This window comes from Notolepis coatsorum (assembly GCF_963971535.1).
Source record: "Notolepis coatsorum genome assembly, chromosome: 18".
Taxonomy (NCBI): Eukaryota; Metazoa; Chordata; class Actinopteri; order Aulopiformes; family Paralepididae; genus Notolepis; species Notolepis coatsorum.
The window spans coordinates 42,367,118-42,387,576 of record NC_140182.1 but is presented as its reverse complement, the minus strand read 5'-3'; the positions used below and the strand labels follow the sequence as shown (position 1 = coordinate 42,387,576).

The window sequence follows — 20,459 nt, the reverse complement described above, 5'->3', positions numbered from 1 at the left end:
GAGAGAGAGAGAGAGAGAGAGAGAGAGAGAGAGAGAGAGAGAGAGAGAGAGAGAGAGAGAGAGAGAGAGAAGAGAGAGAGAGAGAGAGAAGAGAGAGAGATAACAGGATGGCTGTTTTTATTATCCTTGTTTGTTGAAGGCAGGGGTTCTGTGTAGGATTGTTAGTAACTGTCTAACTGCCTATATAACTGTTTACACTAGTAACTGTATAACTGCATATATATCTGTTTCCACTAGAGGGCGCTCTAGGCGGAGACACTCAGGAACACCGCCAGGTGGCGAGTATAAATAGTGGTGTCTCCTCCCACTTCTTTCTCTTTTCCCCCAGTCTCTCAGTAAGAGAAGACCTGTAGTGTTACTGCCTCTGCCATGTAAATAATAAACCACGCCAGTTAAGGCTCAAGCTAGAAACCATGCCTCTTGACCACATTATTGTCGCCCTAGCAGCCGAATTCTGTTAACATTGTTGTGTACGGTTGGAATGGAAGCCTGGCGTGTTTACCCCCTGGGTTCGAGAGGTGAGAACACCCCCATCCAACTGGAATCCACACCAAACGACTGCACATTGGTGATTTTTTGTTGATTTTCTTTCCCCATATATCTCCAAATGTGAGATTAGGCTATTATTTTCTCTTTCAGTACGTTCTATAGCCGAATAATGTGATCATACCAAATTGCAGAGAAGTGCATAATTAAAGTGTAAGATCAGAATTTTGGACCCCTGTTTCCTACCTACGAATAATTATGTTGATCAGGAGAGTCCTTTCTCAGCCAAATCAATGCTGTTCTTCATACTGGAAGAACAAACATTTACATAACATCCACACTCTCTTTAAGTGCTTTGCAAGATGGGCTTGTTCGTCTCAAACTGGTGCTTAATGCTAGTTAGACAAAAAAAAAAGTTGTCTAGAGCCAAAGCTTGTTTACAATGACTTGCATATCTAGTGTGAATGGTACTGATATTGAGAGAGTCTCTCAGCATATAAATATCTTGGTATTTGGCTTCATGAAAAAAAATTTAAATATCATGTGGGTGTTCTTGGCCAGTAAACTGCGGCAAATGATTGTCTTCTTATATAGGAACAGAGCCAGCTTCCCAGCAGAAAGAGAGTCATTGAAGCAGTTTTCATGTCTGTGTTGGATTACGGAGATGTCATTTACAGACATGCAGTGGCTTCCACTATGCCCTTAGAATCCCTTAGATTCTGTATCATTCATAGATTTATCACCGGTGATGGTCATGGTACTCACCATTGTGACCTGTATAGTGTAGTTGGATGGTCCTCCCTAGCAGAGAGGCAAGAGTTGCCCTGGCATCCGTTTGTATATAAAACCATAATTGGAGATTGACCAAATGATCTCGCTTCTCTGTTGGAGTGGACATCTGGACCCTATGGTACACGATTCAATGATTGGCTCTTACACTCAAAGCACCTAGAGTTTGTACTGAACTTGGGAAATCAGCTTTTAGCTTCTGTGCTCCTGACACGTGGAACATCATACAACAAACTCTTGTTTGGGTTGTCTGGGTTTATTGATATGAAGACTTCAAACCCAGGCTAAACGCCTTATGTAAATTCTTCCCCAGAACCTAAATAATATTTCAGCTTGCCAAATCCATATAGTACAAATAAAGTTTTGTTGGATTTGAGTAACACTTAAATTTAAACAGTTAAATACTCAATATTGTATTATCTTTGGTCCGTTTAAATCCTTAATTACCAACCATACCACCATAATCTGCAGTTGTTTTAATTGAATGTACATTATGTTTAGCATGTATTGTATATTTATTGTATTTATTATGTATGCTCAACGTCATTGAAAATGAGGGCTTGCCCTCATTGAATTCTCGAGTTGAAATAAAGATTGAATGAATGAGTGATGGTTAGCCACAAAACTAATGTAAAGTAATGGGGCCACACTTTAGTCTGTACAAGCCCTGAAATAAATGGTGAAACCTACTGTGCACCCAAAGAAAAGCAGTTTGTTTTTTAGTATGTTTAAGTCCTTTCATCGTGGCCCCGTTATCTTTATATATTTGCTGGCTAACTAAGGAGGAGCTGGGTAGCGTGAAGCACAGTGGACAGAAAGGACTCTTTGGGTCATTGAAAACCGCTATACAAATAACATGTATTATTATATTATTATTATTATTATTATTATTATTATTAATATTATTATTATTATTAATATTATTATTATTATTATTATTATTATTATTATTATTATTATTATTATTATTATTATTATTATTATTATTATTATTATTATTATTATTATTATTATTATTATTATTATTATTATTATTATTATTATTATTATTATTATTATTATTACCCTTCGACAACATCAGCAACGAGCAGGAAACAGGGTTAGGTGTCTTTAACTCAATCAGCGCCAGAGCAGAGGAACTCGCCAACCGTTCAGCGTCAGACCTCGGGTCTATAGTCGGGTTTTCATCATTATTTCTTTTATTCGATATTTCTATTCATTACAGGCACACAGACTCAGGGTTAACATGGAGAATCATCCTGATACCGGCCGCATCCTCCCAGGTGGCAGTATCGAGCACCCTTTGAAACCTTATATCTTGGCCTGTGTAATGTTCAAATGTCTCTGGGCGCAGTTTTCTTTGTCAGGCGAGTCGAGTGGTTATCCCGATTGCATTGAGAAGTGTCAAATGCCCCCGATGCATCTGTTGTTGGCGACATGATGGACACCAATACTGGGACTCGCGATCAGACAATTGGAATATTCTTTTTGGGGTACCTCCTAGTGAAGGTAAGGACAAAATTATATCAATCCTGCTTTGATCGAACCACGATTTCACATCGATCGCAACGTGTGTGTGTAACGTTACTCCACAATGTATGACGTTGGTGACGATCAAAGCATCAAAAATCGACCCCCCCCCCCCCCCCCTTTCATGCATTCATGATGAAACATAATACCTATTATATACATTTGATTTGAAAATAGTAGTGTGTCCAGGCGAGAAACGCCAACGCTTTTAGTGAAATTCACGTATTGCTGCATATCCCTGGTCCCCCCATGGTCTCATGTTCCTTTTGTTTTTGTTTCTTTGTTTTTGTTTCTTTGTTTTTACTTTGTGTAACCCAGGTTTCAGATTCATACCTATTTAAGTTATAAGAACGTACATAGTTAATGCCATTGAATAAGAACATAAATAGTTAAAGCTATTATGTAGGAACATATGTAGTATGCAGACACTCATTCCACGGAGATCGACATGCAGCTGAACGTTGTTGCTGCCGAAATATGAGATAACAAGATAAAACCAGTTATCAAACAATTATAAAAGATTCCCCCAGTTGCAAAACCGAAGAAGCATTGCAGTAAAGTAACTGTAGCCTGCGGTTTTGGCCAGGTTTTTCGAGCACTCCGTTCCACCCTGGGAGCAGTTCCAGGAGTCCATCCATCACCACGTGTGCCCACGAGGGGAGGAGGCGGTGTGCCGGACGATACAAGATGGCGAGCCAACCCATTGAACCTCTGATATAGCTCAAAGCTAATGCCAGCCTGATTCGAATACCCCTGTTGCCAACTCCTGTTACCTCAACAGTCCGGTAGGGTTGAACTGATTGAACTTGAATCATAAGAACTTCCACGGATTGAACTGACCTATATCCTTTTCTGATACACAAACTGATTGAACGAGAACACAAGGACATTCCAAGGGCTTCAACCCCGTTCACCTTTTGTTACTTTGATATTGTATTTTTGTATTTGATTTGATTTAATTTGATATATGGGTATTGATATTTTCCTATATGAAGGGAGACTTAAAGGGTAATTACACCCAGTAAGCTACTTGAACCACTGATAAGCTACTTGAACCATTGATATTCTCCTACAAGAAGGGAGACTTAAAGGGTAAATACCCCAGTAAGTTATTAGATCTACTGATGTTCTCTTGTAAAGAGGACGAGTTAAAGGGTCAATGTACCCAATAAGATACTTGAATCCCATTGATGACATTGATTATAGTTGAATCACTGATGGTTCTCCTGTAAAGAAAGAAGGTTTAAAGGGTAATTTCACCTAATGAGGTATTTGCATTCCCATAACCTAGAATATTCCATTTGGTACTTTTGTTGTGTTACACCTTCAAAGGAAGAGTTTAAAGGAGCATTTCACCTAGTAAGGTATTTGTGTTCCCTGCACATTTAAAGGTTTAGATTAATATGTTTAAACATTTACCCATTGAAATGATAAACTGAAATAGAGTTTACTGGTGATAAAAGGATACATCCAATATCCAATCTTGAATCTAGCTTTTAGCTAGAGATAACCTCAGAGACGTCTGAACCAAACCTAATGTGTTGATCTAATATCAATCTAGGACTTGATATCGAAGTAACCCTCCCGAAAGGAGAGGTTACAGAAAGAACCTAAAAGGGATACTTCCACTACTACCTTGCACTATACGTCTGTATGTATTATGTATGTCGTCTAGGTAGCGCGCATTAGAAATAAACTGGTTATTGTTATAACTCTGTCTCTGGTCCACTATTCTTATATTGTGTATATTACTCCTCTCCTCATTTCGTACCTAGAACTGTGCCCGTGGCGAACAGCTGAAGTAGGTGACACAAGTGCTACATTTGCTCCCGACTATTGTCAGCAACTTCGGGTCATTGAGAAGCGCTATATAAATTAAATTAATTATTATTATTATTATTATTATTATTATTATTATTATTATTATTATTATTATTATTATTATTATTATTATTATTATTATTATTATTATTATTATTATTATTATTATTATTATTATTATTATTATTATTATTATTATTATTATTATTATTATTATTATTATTATTATTATTATTATTATTATATCGTCATTTCTGGGATTAGACAGGATCACTCTAAAACTATACTTATATTCACCACGGTATAACACATGAACGTATGGATGGATTTTTTTTTTTTTTTTTTACATATTGAGCGATAGATAGTTGATATCAAATTGGCCATAGTATTGTATCCATAGCTATAATGTAGAATATAGATATAGCCCTGCAAACACCGCCACTTATTCCTATCTCTTAGAGCATTGGCGTGGTAGGAACAAAAGATGCTCAAGTCTGTGGCGTCCAATAAGTTAATCACAGACACTGAATTGGACAATGTGAACATGTAAACAGTAATTGTGTAACATTTGTGCAAGTGAGAGTGGAAATGACAAGGTGATGTTATCATTTCCAATAAATGACTGACTTGCATAATCACCTGGCTTTGTTTATAAAGTATGGTCTGTTTGTCATTTGGCAATGTGAAACCCTTCTTACCTCAAATAAAACTGTAGCAGAGATATATGACGTGATCTACCTTTGGTCAGGAAACAAGTTAGTTCTACCAACTCTTAAACTCTTTTTTTTTTTATCTACTTTTTCTTCTCCTTTTTTCTGTATTTTTCTCCCATCCCAATTGAGTCGTTATGCCAATTCCTCCCTCCCCTTCCTGTTCGTTGCACGCATTTGCCCCCCACTTGCCGGTCTAGGGAGGGTTGAAGTCTATCACATGCTTCCTCCGATACATGTGGAGACAGCCAGCCGCTTTTTTTTCACCTGACAGCGAGGACTCTCACTGGGGAAGTGTAACACGTGGGAGGATCACACTACCTCCCCCAGTTCCCTCCCTCGCTGTGCAGGCGCCCTGACCGACCTGTAGGAGTCGCTGTTTACAACGACCAGGATACACCCCACTGGCTTCCCACCTGCTGACACTGCCAATTGTGTCAGTATGGACGACCGACCAAGATGGAGGTACCGCTGACAGCTGGATTCGATACCAGTGTCTCTGCGGTGGTAGGCAGATGCTTAGTCCGCTGCGCTACCCGGCCACCCTTCTTAAACTCTAAAACTTAAAAGAATCAACATCTCAAGTTTACCATGGAACATGGTTGGACATAACCATAAAAAAGATCACAGAGACATCCACACAGACATTTACAAGAAACCCACAGCAAATATATTTTTACTGAGAGCAGACAGTAGGACAACTCGTGCAACTCGTGTACACAATTCAACTTTACTACAAAAGGCACCCATTTTAACCACCCACTCAACAATAAAGCCATCAAATAGAGCGAATAGAGCATTAAAGACCCGCATAGGAGAACATATCAGTGCCAGTGACTGTTGCTGGAAATGTTTTTCAACGGAATAAAACATCCTGTGGCTTATCACTGTTACACATGTATCAAACAAGTTCTCCAACAAAGACGACAAGGAGACCTAGGAAGATGTCTCCTCCAATGAGAACCTTTCTGGGATACATTATCTCCAAACAAGGGCCGCTCGTGGACTGAATGAGGACTTTTGGATCAAAGTAGAATGACCATGAGTGGTTTAAACATGTGATTAAACAGTGAAAATAGTAACTCTGATATGGTTATTTGATTTCCCTCTTCCCTTTTGATTAGTCTCTTCATTGAGTTTCTGCATTATTGATACATTTTTCGCTCCATATTGATTTTTCTTTCTATTGATTTTTCTTGATAGATCCTTTTGATACGTCTCAGTAATATTCATGGATCTCCCCTTTATTTATATACGTTTGTGATATACCAAATGTTTGATAACCAGATAATGTTGTTTATCTAGAGATATGTATATTGTTGTTGTTGTTGTTGTTGTTGTTGTTGTTGTTGTTGTTGTTGTTGTTGTTGTTGTTGTTGTTGTTTTGGGGGACATTATTTACAGTGATGATCATGAACATCTTAAATGATGCATGTTAGAATGTTCCAATATGGAACTTAGCAGGCCTTATGAATGGAAGGCAATAGATCCATGTTCACACTGTGTGTGTTGTTTGGATATGAACTAGATTGCCAATTTATCAATGATATATTGATTGGTATTTAAATGTAAATTGATAAGGCCATTGATTTAGTGTACCTCTTGAGCTACGGTCTAACAAAATCATACGGGTATCCTGATAGATATCCCATTGGCTTTCTATGACCTATGAACTATGCACTTTGTTTAACCTGTTAAGCTGTAGGGTCCCCAAATTGGTATTGATCATAAATCGATCAATACAGACCGTATTAATGAATGTTGTGTTTCTTTTTCAAATGTAGCCAAGAGTAAAGACCCTAACTCTATCAATACAGCAGTCAAAGTGTATATTTTCAGCACTACCTTTGTTTACCAATCGAAAATAAGAGTTTCTCTGAATAATGTGAATTCTCTGTGCATTGCATCGGAAAAAGGTAAGTAATCACACAAGGAAATGACTAAATCCAGATTTAACACTGCCATTGGAAAGAGGAGGCCCTAGTCATAGCTGTATGACTTGGCCATAATAAGGTAATTTATAGGCCTGATATTCTATATTATATATTCAAATGCATTATAATTCAAATAGCATGTGTCCGGATGGCAAAAGTCAGTACTGTATCTACAAAAAACGCTGTAAATCATCTCCCCTTTATTCATTTGCTTAGAACTCAATGTTAGCATGGTGTTATTCACCGTCAAAGATGCAAAGACAAATTATAATTTATATTCTCCTTTGTTTCATCACAATTTACTCAAGCATATATCACAATATTTCTGACACTGCAGGAATACATTCCCTGAGGTCCATAGATGTTCCTAGATACCAAGAACATGCTAATTGACCTTGTAGAAGTGGAGCAATCTTCCATTTACTTGGGCATGTACTTTTAGGGCAGATTTTCTGAAAATAGGGCTGCAGCTTAACAGGTTAAATCAGAAACACAGCAACCTGCTTTCATTCAAACGTACCTGATGAAGAGCCCATGAGGGCTTGAAAGGTTGTGGACGTTTAATGCAATAAAATAAGAAAAAACATTGGGAGTTGATACAGTGTTACTTTAATTATCGCCATCGCCATGCTCAATATATCTCAAGTTGTTGCAGAAATGTTTGGGTCGATATAATTTGTTACACAGATTTGGTGCAACATTTAATTGATTTGACCAACAATCCCTCCAAAATACCCCATTTAGACACCAAGACCTTGCAGAACAGCCATGCTGTGATTTGGTATAAAAAACGTTTGACATCTGGACTGGAGATTAGCATGTATCTGCGATTGGATGGTGAGCATTTCTGTACTGAAAATGTCTCAGAAACCCCACCTGGTATTCAATATATCTAGGCAAGTCATATCGTATATCCCCTGAAAGGCCCAGATCTCTAGTTTGTGGTTGTAAAGTTTCATGAGGCTGTGTCCCAATAGGTTCCCATATGCAAATCAAAGACTGTTTAGGGACCACATTATGCAGAAATCATGCATTATTTAGCCCCCTTCCCAACAAGCTAGTATAAAAAGCCTGATTTTAAATGAGCCCACTAGAGCCTGCTAGAGCCCTGGAGGGTCAGTCAACTAATAAACTGGCGGGTCTGGCAGGATTATGGGTAAAGTAAAGGAGAACAGACTAGAAAAAATTACCTTGATGTCCTACATAGTAGCTACGGCCCTGCAAGTGGATAGAGAGACATACATATGCCTGCACATCTATAGTCTGATCCTTTTAATTATTCAACAACTGTACATTACCGATGACAGCTTGCACCAAAATGAAGCAAATACACCATTTAAAAAATTGGCGAAACGAACACCTTTGTACTACATGCAACGGTACTATTGTCTCGAGGACATCAAACACTGGATGACTATAACTTTCTCCAATAAGATAGAAATGATTGTTTTTGGTCCCCCCAAATCCATCTATATCAAATCACAGACAAAACATCTTGGTGTAATATTTAACCCAGACCTCAACATTTTTTTTTCCATTTTGTTTTGAAAAATGTGTTTTGAAAAACAATAAACTCTGTCTTCAAAGGCAGTTTCTTTCAGCTCAGGTCAGGTCTATCGCAAAAATCTAGCCTCTGCTGTCCTTTCCTGAACTGGAGAAAGTTATCCATGCCCTCAACTCATCCCACCTAGTCTACTGCAACTCCTTGTATCTAGGAATCAGCCAGTCATCCACATCCTGTCTGTAGCTTGTACACAATGCTGCAGCCAGAATGCTGACTAACACTAAAAGTGTTAGCTTCCCTTCACTGGCTCCCAGTCCAGTACAGAATCCATTTACAGGTCTTATTATTTGTTTTCAAAGCCCTCAATAGCCTGGCTCCCTCTTATTTAATGGATCTTCTCTCCCCCCACGTTGCTCCTAGATCGCTTGTACATTTACATTTACATTTTGTCATTTAGCTGACGCTTTTATCCAAAACAACTTACAAGTTCTGTAGTCAGCAGGAAGGGTACGACTCTTACAACTGAGTAACAATGTTCCCAAAAAGCTAGTATAACAAGCCTGATTATAAATGAGCCCACTAGACTAGAGCCTGCTAGAGCCCGTCAGCTAATCAACTGGAGGGTCAGTCAACTGATCAACTGGCGGGTCTGGCAGGATTATGGGGTCAAAAAAGTAAAGGAGAGCACACTAGAAAAATTTACCTTGATGTCCTCCATAGTAGCTACGGCCCTGCAAGTGGATAGAGAGACATAGATATGCCCGCACATCTAGTCTGCTCCTTTTAATTATTCAACAACTGTACATTACCGAACCACAGCTTGCACCAAAATGAAATCAGGTCAGGGACTATGCTCTCTCCAGTTTCACCAGGTTCTCAGTAAACCACTGCTCTAATACATGCCTTTAGTTTACCACTACGGTTAACACATTCCCTGCCACTGGTTATATCCAGTCTGCCACCACTCTAAGCCTATGGAGATGTTCACATCGCAGACAACCACCCCCCTATGTTTATTAACAGAAAATGGTTGCTCCATTAACCCATTAAGAGACCCCGGAAACATAACTGCACGTATACACAGGCTATACAATGCAGTTCAAGGCGTTTCAGGCTTAAAAAGGGTTAACCCAGGCCAACAGGTCAACGAGGGCAAGGCCCGACCTGGGCCTGGAGGACCGGGACCTGCACAGGGATGCATAGAGGAGTTGACAGAAGCAGCCTCCCCGACAGCCCCCTCCCATCCCCGGTTTAGCAGGGAGGGAGGGGTGAAAATGAATGGAGAAGGACCAACGCACCTAACATTGTGCAAAAAGGTACAACATAGTGTGGACCAATGCACACCACTGTTAACACATTAACTGCCACGGAGTTTGCCCGTCTCATACCACTCTCTGCCACCACTCTAAGCCTATGGAGATGTTCACCTTCTTTGCAGGGCTATAACTTTTTAAATTGTATTGCTAAATTGACATTACTATGGCCCATTCAACATCGATTATCTATCGTTCAGGATGTAGGAACGTTATACTTTTTCATTCATAGATTCATACAAAAATACCTTCTAGAATATAAGTATGTTTTTATCGTTTTCTGCAGTAATTCATAGAACGTCAGTTATAGGCATAAACGCATATATAGATGATCAATTGCCGTTTATTCCCGATACACGCTATATTAAAAAATTCAACTGTATATGATCCTATACATTATGCGTCATCATGCGTGGATGAAAGGGGGGGGGGGGGGGGTCGTTTATAATTCCGTGATCGTCAGTAAATGCTTTATGTAGTATGGGTGATATATTGATCAGATCGGTTTGCAATGAAATTAATAAACAATTGGACTGAAAATAGCGTCAGCGTCCTCTTACCGTGCGTCAATGAGACTGGCGGTGAAAGATCCCAGGTATAGGACGTCGATCGCCTAGGTCCATTTCCGGTTTGTATGTCGCAATAAACGCCGAAATCATATCGATTATTAAGTTTATAAAGCGATCCATTATGTACATAGTGTCTGTCGGGAGCCTTGCGACAATATCTGACGGACGGATGCATTTTATCGACGCACAGCAGCCATATCCTGTTTACCAGTGTAACTCGCCCGCCCATCCACCAGGCGGCGGTATTGAGCCGTCGTTGTATTGAGCCGTAGGTCCAGCTGCAGCGCCGGAGGTGTATATATGAATTATGAATGCCATGGCGAAAAAATTTAATATTGATCTCAATATCGCTGTACAGCGTGGTCTGGCGGTCAAAGCATGGCGAGCAATACCGTTTTAAAGCGTTTCCGGCGGTGGATGTGTTAAGGGGTTACACCAGGACAAGCTGCCTTCTTGTGTCCAGGTAGAGGGACCCTGACCCTCTGACCCTCTGACCCTCATCAGCGTAATGGGCACCAGGGCTGTGGACTAAGATGGCCACTGGGTCATTGTTCTGAAGTGAAACTGAAGATATGTGGGAGGTGCCGTGACACTTGAGCTGTCCAATCATAGAGATAGTTATGACGCAGGGAGGTGCCGTGACACCTGAGCTATCCAATCACAGACATAGTTATTATGGCAGAGGGAGGTGCCGTGACACCTGAGCTATCCAATCACAGATATTATAGTTATGACACAGCGAGGGGTAGAGTGACACCTGAGCTATCCAATCATACATATAGTTATGACACAGTGAGGGCTAGTGTGACATCCAGCCTTTTCAAAAGCAGGGTTTGAATGATTATGCCGATTTGTTCACTGACAATAGGCAATTATGACTAGTATGTTGAATTAATACAGGGTATAACAAGCTCAAAGCAGGCTCCGGAAATACAGCTGCATCTTATGTCTGAGACTATCCAGCAGATGGAGACATACAACCAAGGAATGGAATTTATTTCACCCTATCCTTTGTTGCCCTTTCACAGGCTTCTGTACAGAATTCACAATCATTCTCATGTATTTACATGTCGCTTACCTTCATTTTCCGGGGGTCCTAGGCGGTTCTTGTCAGTGCCGTTGGGAATGGCTTTACCACTGAAGGGAAACACATGCACACTGTCATATGCACACAGAAGCAAAGCATGCACAACATTTAACAAAATGATATTTTCTTGATCCTCGAATCACAAGGAACGCAACAGTTGTGATTGGATGATCAATAAAAGAGGGCAGAGCTTGAGATCAATTGTGAGCCTCAATAGTTCATGAGATTAAATTCCGATACATATTGTGTCCTGTATAATACGGTTGGATGGTCCTCCCTGGCAGGGAGGCGAGAGCTGTATTGACATCTATTTCTATATAAAGTCATAATTGGAGATTGACCAAATTATCTCGCTTCGAGTGAACATCTGGACCCTATGGTACAAGATCCAATGATTGGCTTTTACACTTAAAGCACCCAGAGTTTGTACTAAATCTGCTTTTAGCTTCTGTGCTCCTGAGACATGGAACATCATACAACAAACTATTGTTTACATACGTATGTATGCTCAATGTATGCATCCGTGCAATAGACAACCTCCCCCACCTTTGTTTCCCATCTCTGTTCATTCTGGCATATTCACTTAAATGTTACGTTTATTATAACTGCTCCCCTATGTGTAACTCTGTAATATTGTGTTTTTACTGTGTGTAATTGTATTTGTTTTTAACCCTGTACGGCAACCTTGGGTGCTTTGAAAGGCGCCTTTAAATAAAATGCATTATTATTATTATTATTATTATTATTATTATTATTATTATTATTATTATTATTATTATTATTATTATATTATTATTATTATTATTATTATTATTATTATTATTATTATTATTATTATTATTATTATTATTATTATTATTATTATTATTATTATTATTATTATTATTATTATTATTATTATTATTATTATTATTATTATTATTATTATTATTATTATTATTATTATTATTATTATTATTATTATTATTATTATTATTATTATTATTATTATTATTATTATTATTATTATTATTATTATTATTATTATTATTATTATTATTATTATTATTATTATTATTATTATTATTATTATTATTATTATTATTATTATTATTATTATTATTATTATTATTATTATTATTATTATTATTATTATTATTATTATTATTATTATTATTATTATTATTATTATTATTATTATTATTATTATTAATGTGAAAATGAGGGCTTGAAATACAGACTGAATGGATTAACTCACATGAGTGGCACTTGGAAAATGGCACTGTCCATCCCGGTGCCGACCCCCTCCTCCACGTCCAGACCTCCGTAGCCGTCTCCCATCAGACTGGGGGCAGAGAGTACCACTGAGCCTGAGACGTCTCCCAGCCTGTGGCCTGGCCCTGCAGGTGGCAAGGATTGAGCGAGACGGTGAGAGAGAGGAGGAAACAGGGAGAGGAGCACAAGAAGGATAGACTTAGATTTGTGCATGAGGGGTGCGCTATTTGTTAGGCAAAGGCGGGTCTTGAATAGAGGCTTAAAACAACCTCTCTGGCTTTGGTATAGAGTGGGTTATTCCTAATTTAGGGATGCACCGATCCCACTTTTTCAGTCCCGATACCAATACAGGTACCGGGGCTTTGAGTATCGGCAGATACAGAGTACCGATCCTATCCATGACTTTTAATGTACAATATAGACTTTTTTGGGGTCATTGAACAAAAAGTATTGAGATCAAATAAATGTTTCTCCATTAGAGAGTTAACGTGTAAAAAGAAATGCATAAAATCAAGTCACTTTGCTTGGATTTCTGGCATGTTGGACGTGTTATTTTTCGTATAGCTTTGCGCTCTGCTCTATTGGAACTGTCCCTTTAATCATTATGCTATCATGAAAACTTTCAACCACATGCACGCTCCTCACCTGCCTGGCCACGCCCACATCCGCTCACACATAAGCGGGGCCATGGCCATACGACCAGCTCCTTCCCTATTTTCACCACCGTGAAGTCCGTGTATAGCACCTCTTCAAGTTCAGTGCTTTAAAGTAGTTAGTTTAGTTATAGGAGCTGTGTTGGCATTGTCTTTTGTTTTTCCCTCTCTCACTAATTTACGGGAGAAAGAAAGGATAATGTCGTCACCACCGGAGAGTCTAGAGGATTATTCTGACCTCCACCAGTGCTTCACATTTGGGCTTCCTCGGGGCGTAGTGGGGCTTGCCTGCTCCACAGTTGTGGCAGGCAGGTGAGCCTCAGCGGCTCCCGGAGGAGAGTGCGCGTCGCTGGGCAGTTCCCCCGCCAGCGTTGCTCTCTGGCTGTGCAGCTGGATATTATTGCTGCGAGAGGCAGTCGGCTGGCCGACGGTCTCTCTGGGTGGGTGGTGTCTTGCGACGCAGGCTCTCTGCCTCTGCTCGATCACGGCAATTGGCGGTGAGTGACGGGGGCGGACGGTCTAAACAGATGTGTCAGTTGTGCGGGGTCGGCTGCTCAGGCATACGGCCCAGCAGAACAGCCGGCTCCAAACGAGGATTCCTCCGTTACCTCTCCCTCACGTCCGAGATACAGGCCTGGCCGTTAACTTGTAGCTAGCCGTTAGCCGGTAACGTCCTATGGACAATTGGGATTGCATGGAGGGGACGGGGGTTCTTGTTTGACGCCCCATAAAAACAGAGGCTTTGTTTTCCTGGGAGCCCCGATTCCGAGTCTGGGTTCGAGTCCCAAGTCTCTGAGGAGGGATGCCGTCTGCCATCCGCACTGGACGTTAGCCCCCGCCTTTCAAAAAGAAAGTGGGTTGTGCTTCCCGGCGTGAGGGATGCGAGCTTGCGTGTTTTTTATCCCCGAGCTCAAGGTGGCAGCGGCCCACATAAAACGGTGCTTCGCTGCCGACGCCACTGTATCTCTGGCAACGCCGTCCTGTGAGGGAGGTGGGTGTTGTCTGCCCTTTTTTTCTTTGGGCTAAAGAAGAGGCAGTCGGCTGTCTGAAGTGACCAGGCCTGCATCGCTATTCCCCACATTACACAGAGGAGAGGTATCCGTTAGCTTGCTGCTGCGTTAGCCTGTAGCTAACGGTGGGCCTGTGAAGGATAGCCTTTAGCTTGGTGCTAACCGTCAGCCTGGAGTTAGCCGTTAGCTTGTTGCTAACCGTTGGCGATAGCCGTGGGGAGGTAGCGGGCCCTGAAAACTCTGATTCGGCGTCATCTCTGGCAGAAGATGTCGTCAGCCTGCACCACGGCCGGCCGCAGGATGTGGGCAAAACGTGGAGCGGGACTCCAGCCGTCGCCACTTCTGGCCCTGCCAGCAAGAGGCCATTGTTGCGGCCATTCGTCCTGCGTCCGGGGGTCAGGTAGGACTAGGGATGGGTACCTTTCACATTTGAACCGATACGGTACCAGTACCGGTACCTGTGAATCGATACCGGTACCCAGCGGTACCTTTTTTCGGTACTTTAGTCTAAAAAACGGTAAGAGGACAGTAACGTTACTTTCAGCGTGTTTGTTTATTATTATTAATGCAAACTTCTCTGATCAATATATCACCCATACTACATAAAGCATTTACTGACAATCACGGAATTATAAACGACCCCCCCCCGCCCCCATTCATCCGCGCATGATGAGTCATAACGTTTAGGATCATGTACAGTTGAAATTTTTAATATAGCGTGTATCGGCAACAAACGGCAGTTGATAATCTATATATGCGTTTATGCCTATAACTCACATTCTAGGAATTACTGCAGAAAACGATAAAAACATATTTATATTCTAAACGGTATTTTCATATGAATCTATGAATGAAAAAGTATAACGTTCCTACATCCTGAACGATAGATAATCGATGTTGAATGGGCCATAGTAATGTCAATTTAGCAATACAATTTAAAAAGTTATAGCCCTGCAAAGAAGGTGAACATCTCCATAGGCTTAGAGTGGTGGCAGAGAGTGGTATGAGACGGGCAAACTCCGTGGCAGTTAATGTGTTAACAGTGGTGTGCATTGGTCCACACTATGTTGTACCTTTTTGCACAATGTTAGGTGCGTTGGTCCTTCTCCATTCATTTTCACCCCTCCCTCCCTGCTAAACCGGGGATGGGAGGGGCCTGTCGGGGAGGCTGCTTCTGTCAACTCCTCTATGCATCCCTGTGCAGGTCCCGGTCCTCCAGGCCCAGGTCGGGCCTTGCCCTCGTTGACCTGTTGGCCTGGGTTAACCCTTTTTAAGCCTGAAACGCCTTGAACTGCATTGTATAGCCTGTGTATACGTGCAGTTATGTTTCCGGGGTCTCTTAATGGGTTAATGGAGCAACCATTTTCTGTTAATAAACATAGGGGGGTGGTTGTCTCCCCGGTGTGTTGGTAGCAGAGTCGATTCTCTGGTTGAGCCCGGGTCTGACCCCGGCTGCCCGAGAGTATGCCCCTGCATGTTTCGTGACGTCTGCCAATTGTGACAAAATCTTTCTCTGAACCTCGACCCTGCGGGATTATTAAATTGGCAGCGTCAGAGTCCGTGGCGGAATCTGTTCGCTGGCGAAGTTGGCTAACTACAACTCCGCGAGGTTCGTGGCCCCATGAGATTGTGACATGGTGCACGGCATACCGAACACCCTTTCCCTTAGGCGCCTGTCTAGTCCGCAGTGCTCCGGGCGCAGGTCGAGTTCTGCTCTTAAGACCTGTCGACCTGGATTGAGGGATCAACCTCCCTGTCCGATACGCTGGCGATGTGGGGGGTGGTGTCACCAGTGACCGTCTGGTGGGGTCTCGATGCCGCGGCCTCGTTGACCTCACAAGGCCCCTTTTTCAGGGGGTCCTGGCCCCCGGGATGTGGCCTGGGGCTGGGACCTTCTCCGCGCCCCGCTGCTACGGCCTTGCCACGGGGTTGGGGCTGTGACAGTTTTTTTTTGCTTCACCACCGTTCCCTGGTGGCGTGCGGGATGTGCGTCCGAGTAGTCGCTGGCCCTTCTATACGAAGGTAAGTCCCATGGTCTGCTCACCCTGTGCGTTTGAGGTACTGAACCCTCTTCGCACAGTCGGGTCCGATCTCCCTCCCGTCCCTCACTAGGGGGGGGCGGGGGGGCCCGGATCCTCCCCGGTATTCTGATGGTTGTAGGGGACCTCAGCGGGTACATCTGTTGGGCTTTCTGCTCTGCTCCACTCTTGTGTTCCAATAGAGCAGAGCGCAAAGCTATACGAAAAATAATGAAGGTTATCCTATAACCCTAGTTATATGAGTATAGCGAGCGCTCTGCTCTGACTCACTGAGGACCCCACGTGTCTTCCGTTTCGGCGGTGAAAGACTGGGGAAGGAGCTGGTAGTATGGCCATGGCCCCGCTTATGTGTGAGCAGATGTGGGCGTGGCCAGGCAGGTGAGGAGCGTGCATGTGGTTGAACGTTTTCATGATAGCATAAAGGGACAGTTCCAATAGAGCAGAGCGCTCGCTATACTCATATAACTAGGGTTATAGGATAACCTTAGTTTCTTGGTACCAGGGAAATTCTCAGATACAGATATTTTAAAATGTAAAATAGACCGATATCCGATAGCAGTAGCCTATTGGTATTGGTGCATCCTTATACCTAATGGCAATTTCCTGTTTGCAGTGATTTTGTATCTGTGTGTAGAGTTTAAGGGTGAGTAAACTGAGGTTAGGTGGGTTTAGCTTCCACTACACCACTGAGCAATATTCATATCTAAGAGCAAATCAATCTCTCCAGTATTTATTCACATTGGAGTGATGTTTCATGTTGATACTATATATATAGGGCCTACACAGTGACTGTGTCTCAATTCAGGGGCTGCATCGTCCGAAGGATGCAGTCTACATTGTGTCCTTTGTAGACTGCGAAGACCAAACCACCTCTGAACACCTCTGTCTCCATACCTGCACGTCACAACCTGCTAAACACCTCAGTCGCTACACCTGTATGTCACAGCCTGCTAAACACCTCTGTCTCCATACCTGTACGTCACAGCTTGCTAAACACCTCAGTCTCTACGCTTGTACGTCACAGCCTGCTAAACACCTCAGTCTCTACGCCTGTACGTCACAGTCTGCTAAACACCACCCAACAGTACTGGAGGCTGACCTAACAGCGTATCATTAAAAACCAAAAACCAAGTTTGTCTGAACATTATGAGTTATGCAGTGATGTAGTTATATCAGAAAAGTCAACAGAATAGTGCTTTGTCTTTTCTGCCTAAGGAAACCATACCTGTGTTCATCGTTGTTTCCATGGACACAGTGAATAAACATGTGAAATGTAATTATTAAACTTTTTAAAACAGATTTGCGGTTCTTATTTATAAAAGAAACAAAAAAATATGGTGGGAACAATAATAGTATCTAATATTTATATTATATTTACATTTAGTCATTTAGCTGACGCTTTCCCAAGTCCAAAGCAACTTCCCAAATTCTGTACAACAAGTCAGCAGGAAGGGTACAACTCTAGCAGCTAAGGGTAAGGGACATTGTTCGTCAAACACAATTGCTTGATTGACATGCTTGATTTCATTTCAATATGTTAAGGGGAAATAGAAAGCTGCTCCATCTCCAAAAACATAAGAAATACATTTGAATAAAGTGACATAAGAATGGTCATAGATCCAGAGGTGGAAAGTAACAAAGTATTTAAACTCAAGTACTGCACTTTAGTACACATTTGAGGTATTATTCATTTTTGGGAACTTTGTACTTTTTTACTCCACTACATTTACCTGGAGTTAAAGAAATATTGCATAGAAAACTTGTATGAAGATTATGCACTTTCAAATTTGAATCCTGTCAACTTCAAGAGGACGTAAGAGTCACATTGCTAACACTAAATGACCTCATGTTGCAATTTCATGGTGACGTCGGGTGACCTGATCTGCAATGCTATGGTAGTTTTGGCTAGCGATTATTCCTTTTTTTTAACCAGCCGCATCAAAATACCCTACTTTAGCAGAGTGATAAATCCGTGTTAGAACAGAGACACAGAGGAACCGACACCACTGACAAAGCTATAGTAGTCTAATAGTCCATTCATTGTCTTATAGCTACAGCAGAGAAGGGAGCAGTTGGAAATATGACTCACATGTAAGGGACTATGTGAAGGAGCCTTGGCAATGGGACAGCCTTGGTCACACCACCGTGACTCATCCGCACTTCTAGTGCAGCCTTTGAAGGATACGGCCCCTGAATTGAGACGCATCTAGCACTCAATGTCCTTATACAAAGTCCTTATCTGTTTCGCTATTACACTGCATTGCTGCTGTTATCTTATGCTCAAGGGTATAGAGGAGTATGAGGGCGTTTTCACATTAGGAACGGTTGCCTCCGTTCTGTTCCCGAGAGCGATAGTCCCCCCTCCCCACTCCCCCGCCGGCCAGCTTTCACACTACCAATATCGTTTCCTTCCCGAGCACACTTGAGGGAGCAACACCCCGATACAGCAGGTGGCGGTATGCACCTAGTTGATTTGCGATCTGCCAATGAACACAAGAGTACACTTGCGTCATCTAGTATGCGACAAGTCGTTCGAGAAATAGTCAAAGCCTGTACAACATTTTTGTGGGTATTGTCCAGTTGTGTTTGTATGTTTTCATCCAAATTTCAATCAAGCATTTAATTTCTTCAGAAGACCACACTGGTCCTTTCGCTGATGTTTTGAACAGGATGGATGGACAATCGAATAGTTATGACGTCGTGTCATCGTCACGTTGTTACAGCAAGCCTCTTCCGGGTTTTGGTACACTTGAATCGTTCCGTGGCCGGGAACGCCTGAATCGTTTCCCAGACCACCTTTTCAAGTGGTCCCGGCCACAGAACGGTTATCCGTTCCCGGGGACGGAACGCAGCATTCACACTACACGACTTTTGGGGCAATCGTGCTCGGAAACGGCCCTGGGTCCCTAGTGTGAAAGCACCCTGATTGATTCATAGGGTAGCTATGTTCATGAAGTGTTCCTGTCTAGAATAGAGATATCTCTTTGCCTTCGATTTGAAAGAGCTGAAAACTCCTGGCAATGATGAAAACCAGCATTAGCCTGCTGTACCACGTAGTCAGGGAAGACACGAGTCACAGACCCCTAATCTAGACACATACAAGTGCACAATTTTGAATAAAACAAACAAGAAATATGAATATAAGAAATCAATCATTCAATAAATTGTAACATGAGCAGAACTACACAGAAACACATAATGAAATAAGATTGAGAATTGCATTCTAATGACTTTTGTGAGTTACACCAGTTACATCTGATTGCAACATTAAATTGATTTAATTGTTATTCTATGATTTATTGTGGCTTGCAAATTAAATAGTTAGTCATATTTATAATTAGACTTCTCTTTTGTTGCCTCACCTTCCCTCGACACTTCTGCTCCTCTCATGGTCAGCTGACTCCTGTCTTTACTCTCATTGGCCGGTAAGTGCGGAGACAGAGTCGCCTCCCTGTTGCCTTTTGAACCCCATGATGTGCCTGTGTTTCCTGGTTTGACTGGTTTAGTCTCAGACCACATTTGTGACACGGGTGTTTTAGGGTGTGGGGGTGGGAACAGGAGTGGGTAGGGAGGAATAGGCCTGTATGCCTCACCGTCTGTGTGTGTGCTTCCTGACTCTTCTAAAGGTTCATATGTCATACACATGCATGCACACACGCACACACACACAAACACATGCACACACACACACACACACACACACACACAAACACACGCACGCACACGCACGCACGCGCACGCACGCACGCACACACACACG

At 41.8% G+C, this 20,459-nt stretch overlaps 1 protein-coding gene across 1 annotated transcript in view; it reads right to left on the bottom strand.

Moving 5' to 3' along the window:
• pclob (piccolo presynaptic cytomatrix protein b) overlaps positions 1–20,459 on the bottom strand; it is a gene marked incomplete at both ends in the record, with an annotated part of 168,151 nt that overhangs the window by 13,885 nt on the left and 133,807 nt on the right. Inside the window, 3 exons of the mRNA XM_084335184.1 lie at positions 11,144–11,220; positions 11,735–11,793; positions 12,981–13,122. Coding sequence (XP_084191310.1) covers positions 11,144–11,220; positions 11,735–11,793; positions 12,981–13,122 — 278 coding nt within the window. The remainder of the gene's footprint in view (positions 1–11,143; positions 11,221–11,734; positions 11,794–12,980; positions 13,123–20,459) is intronic.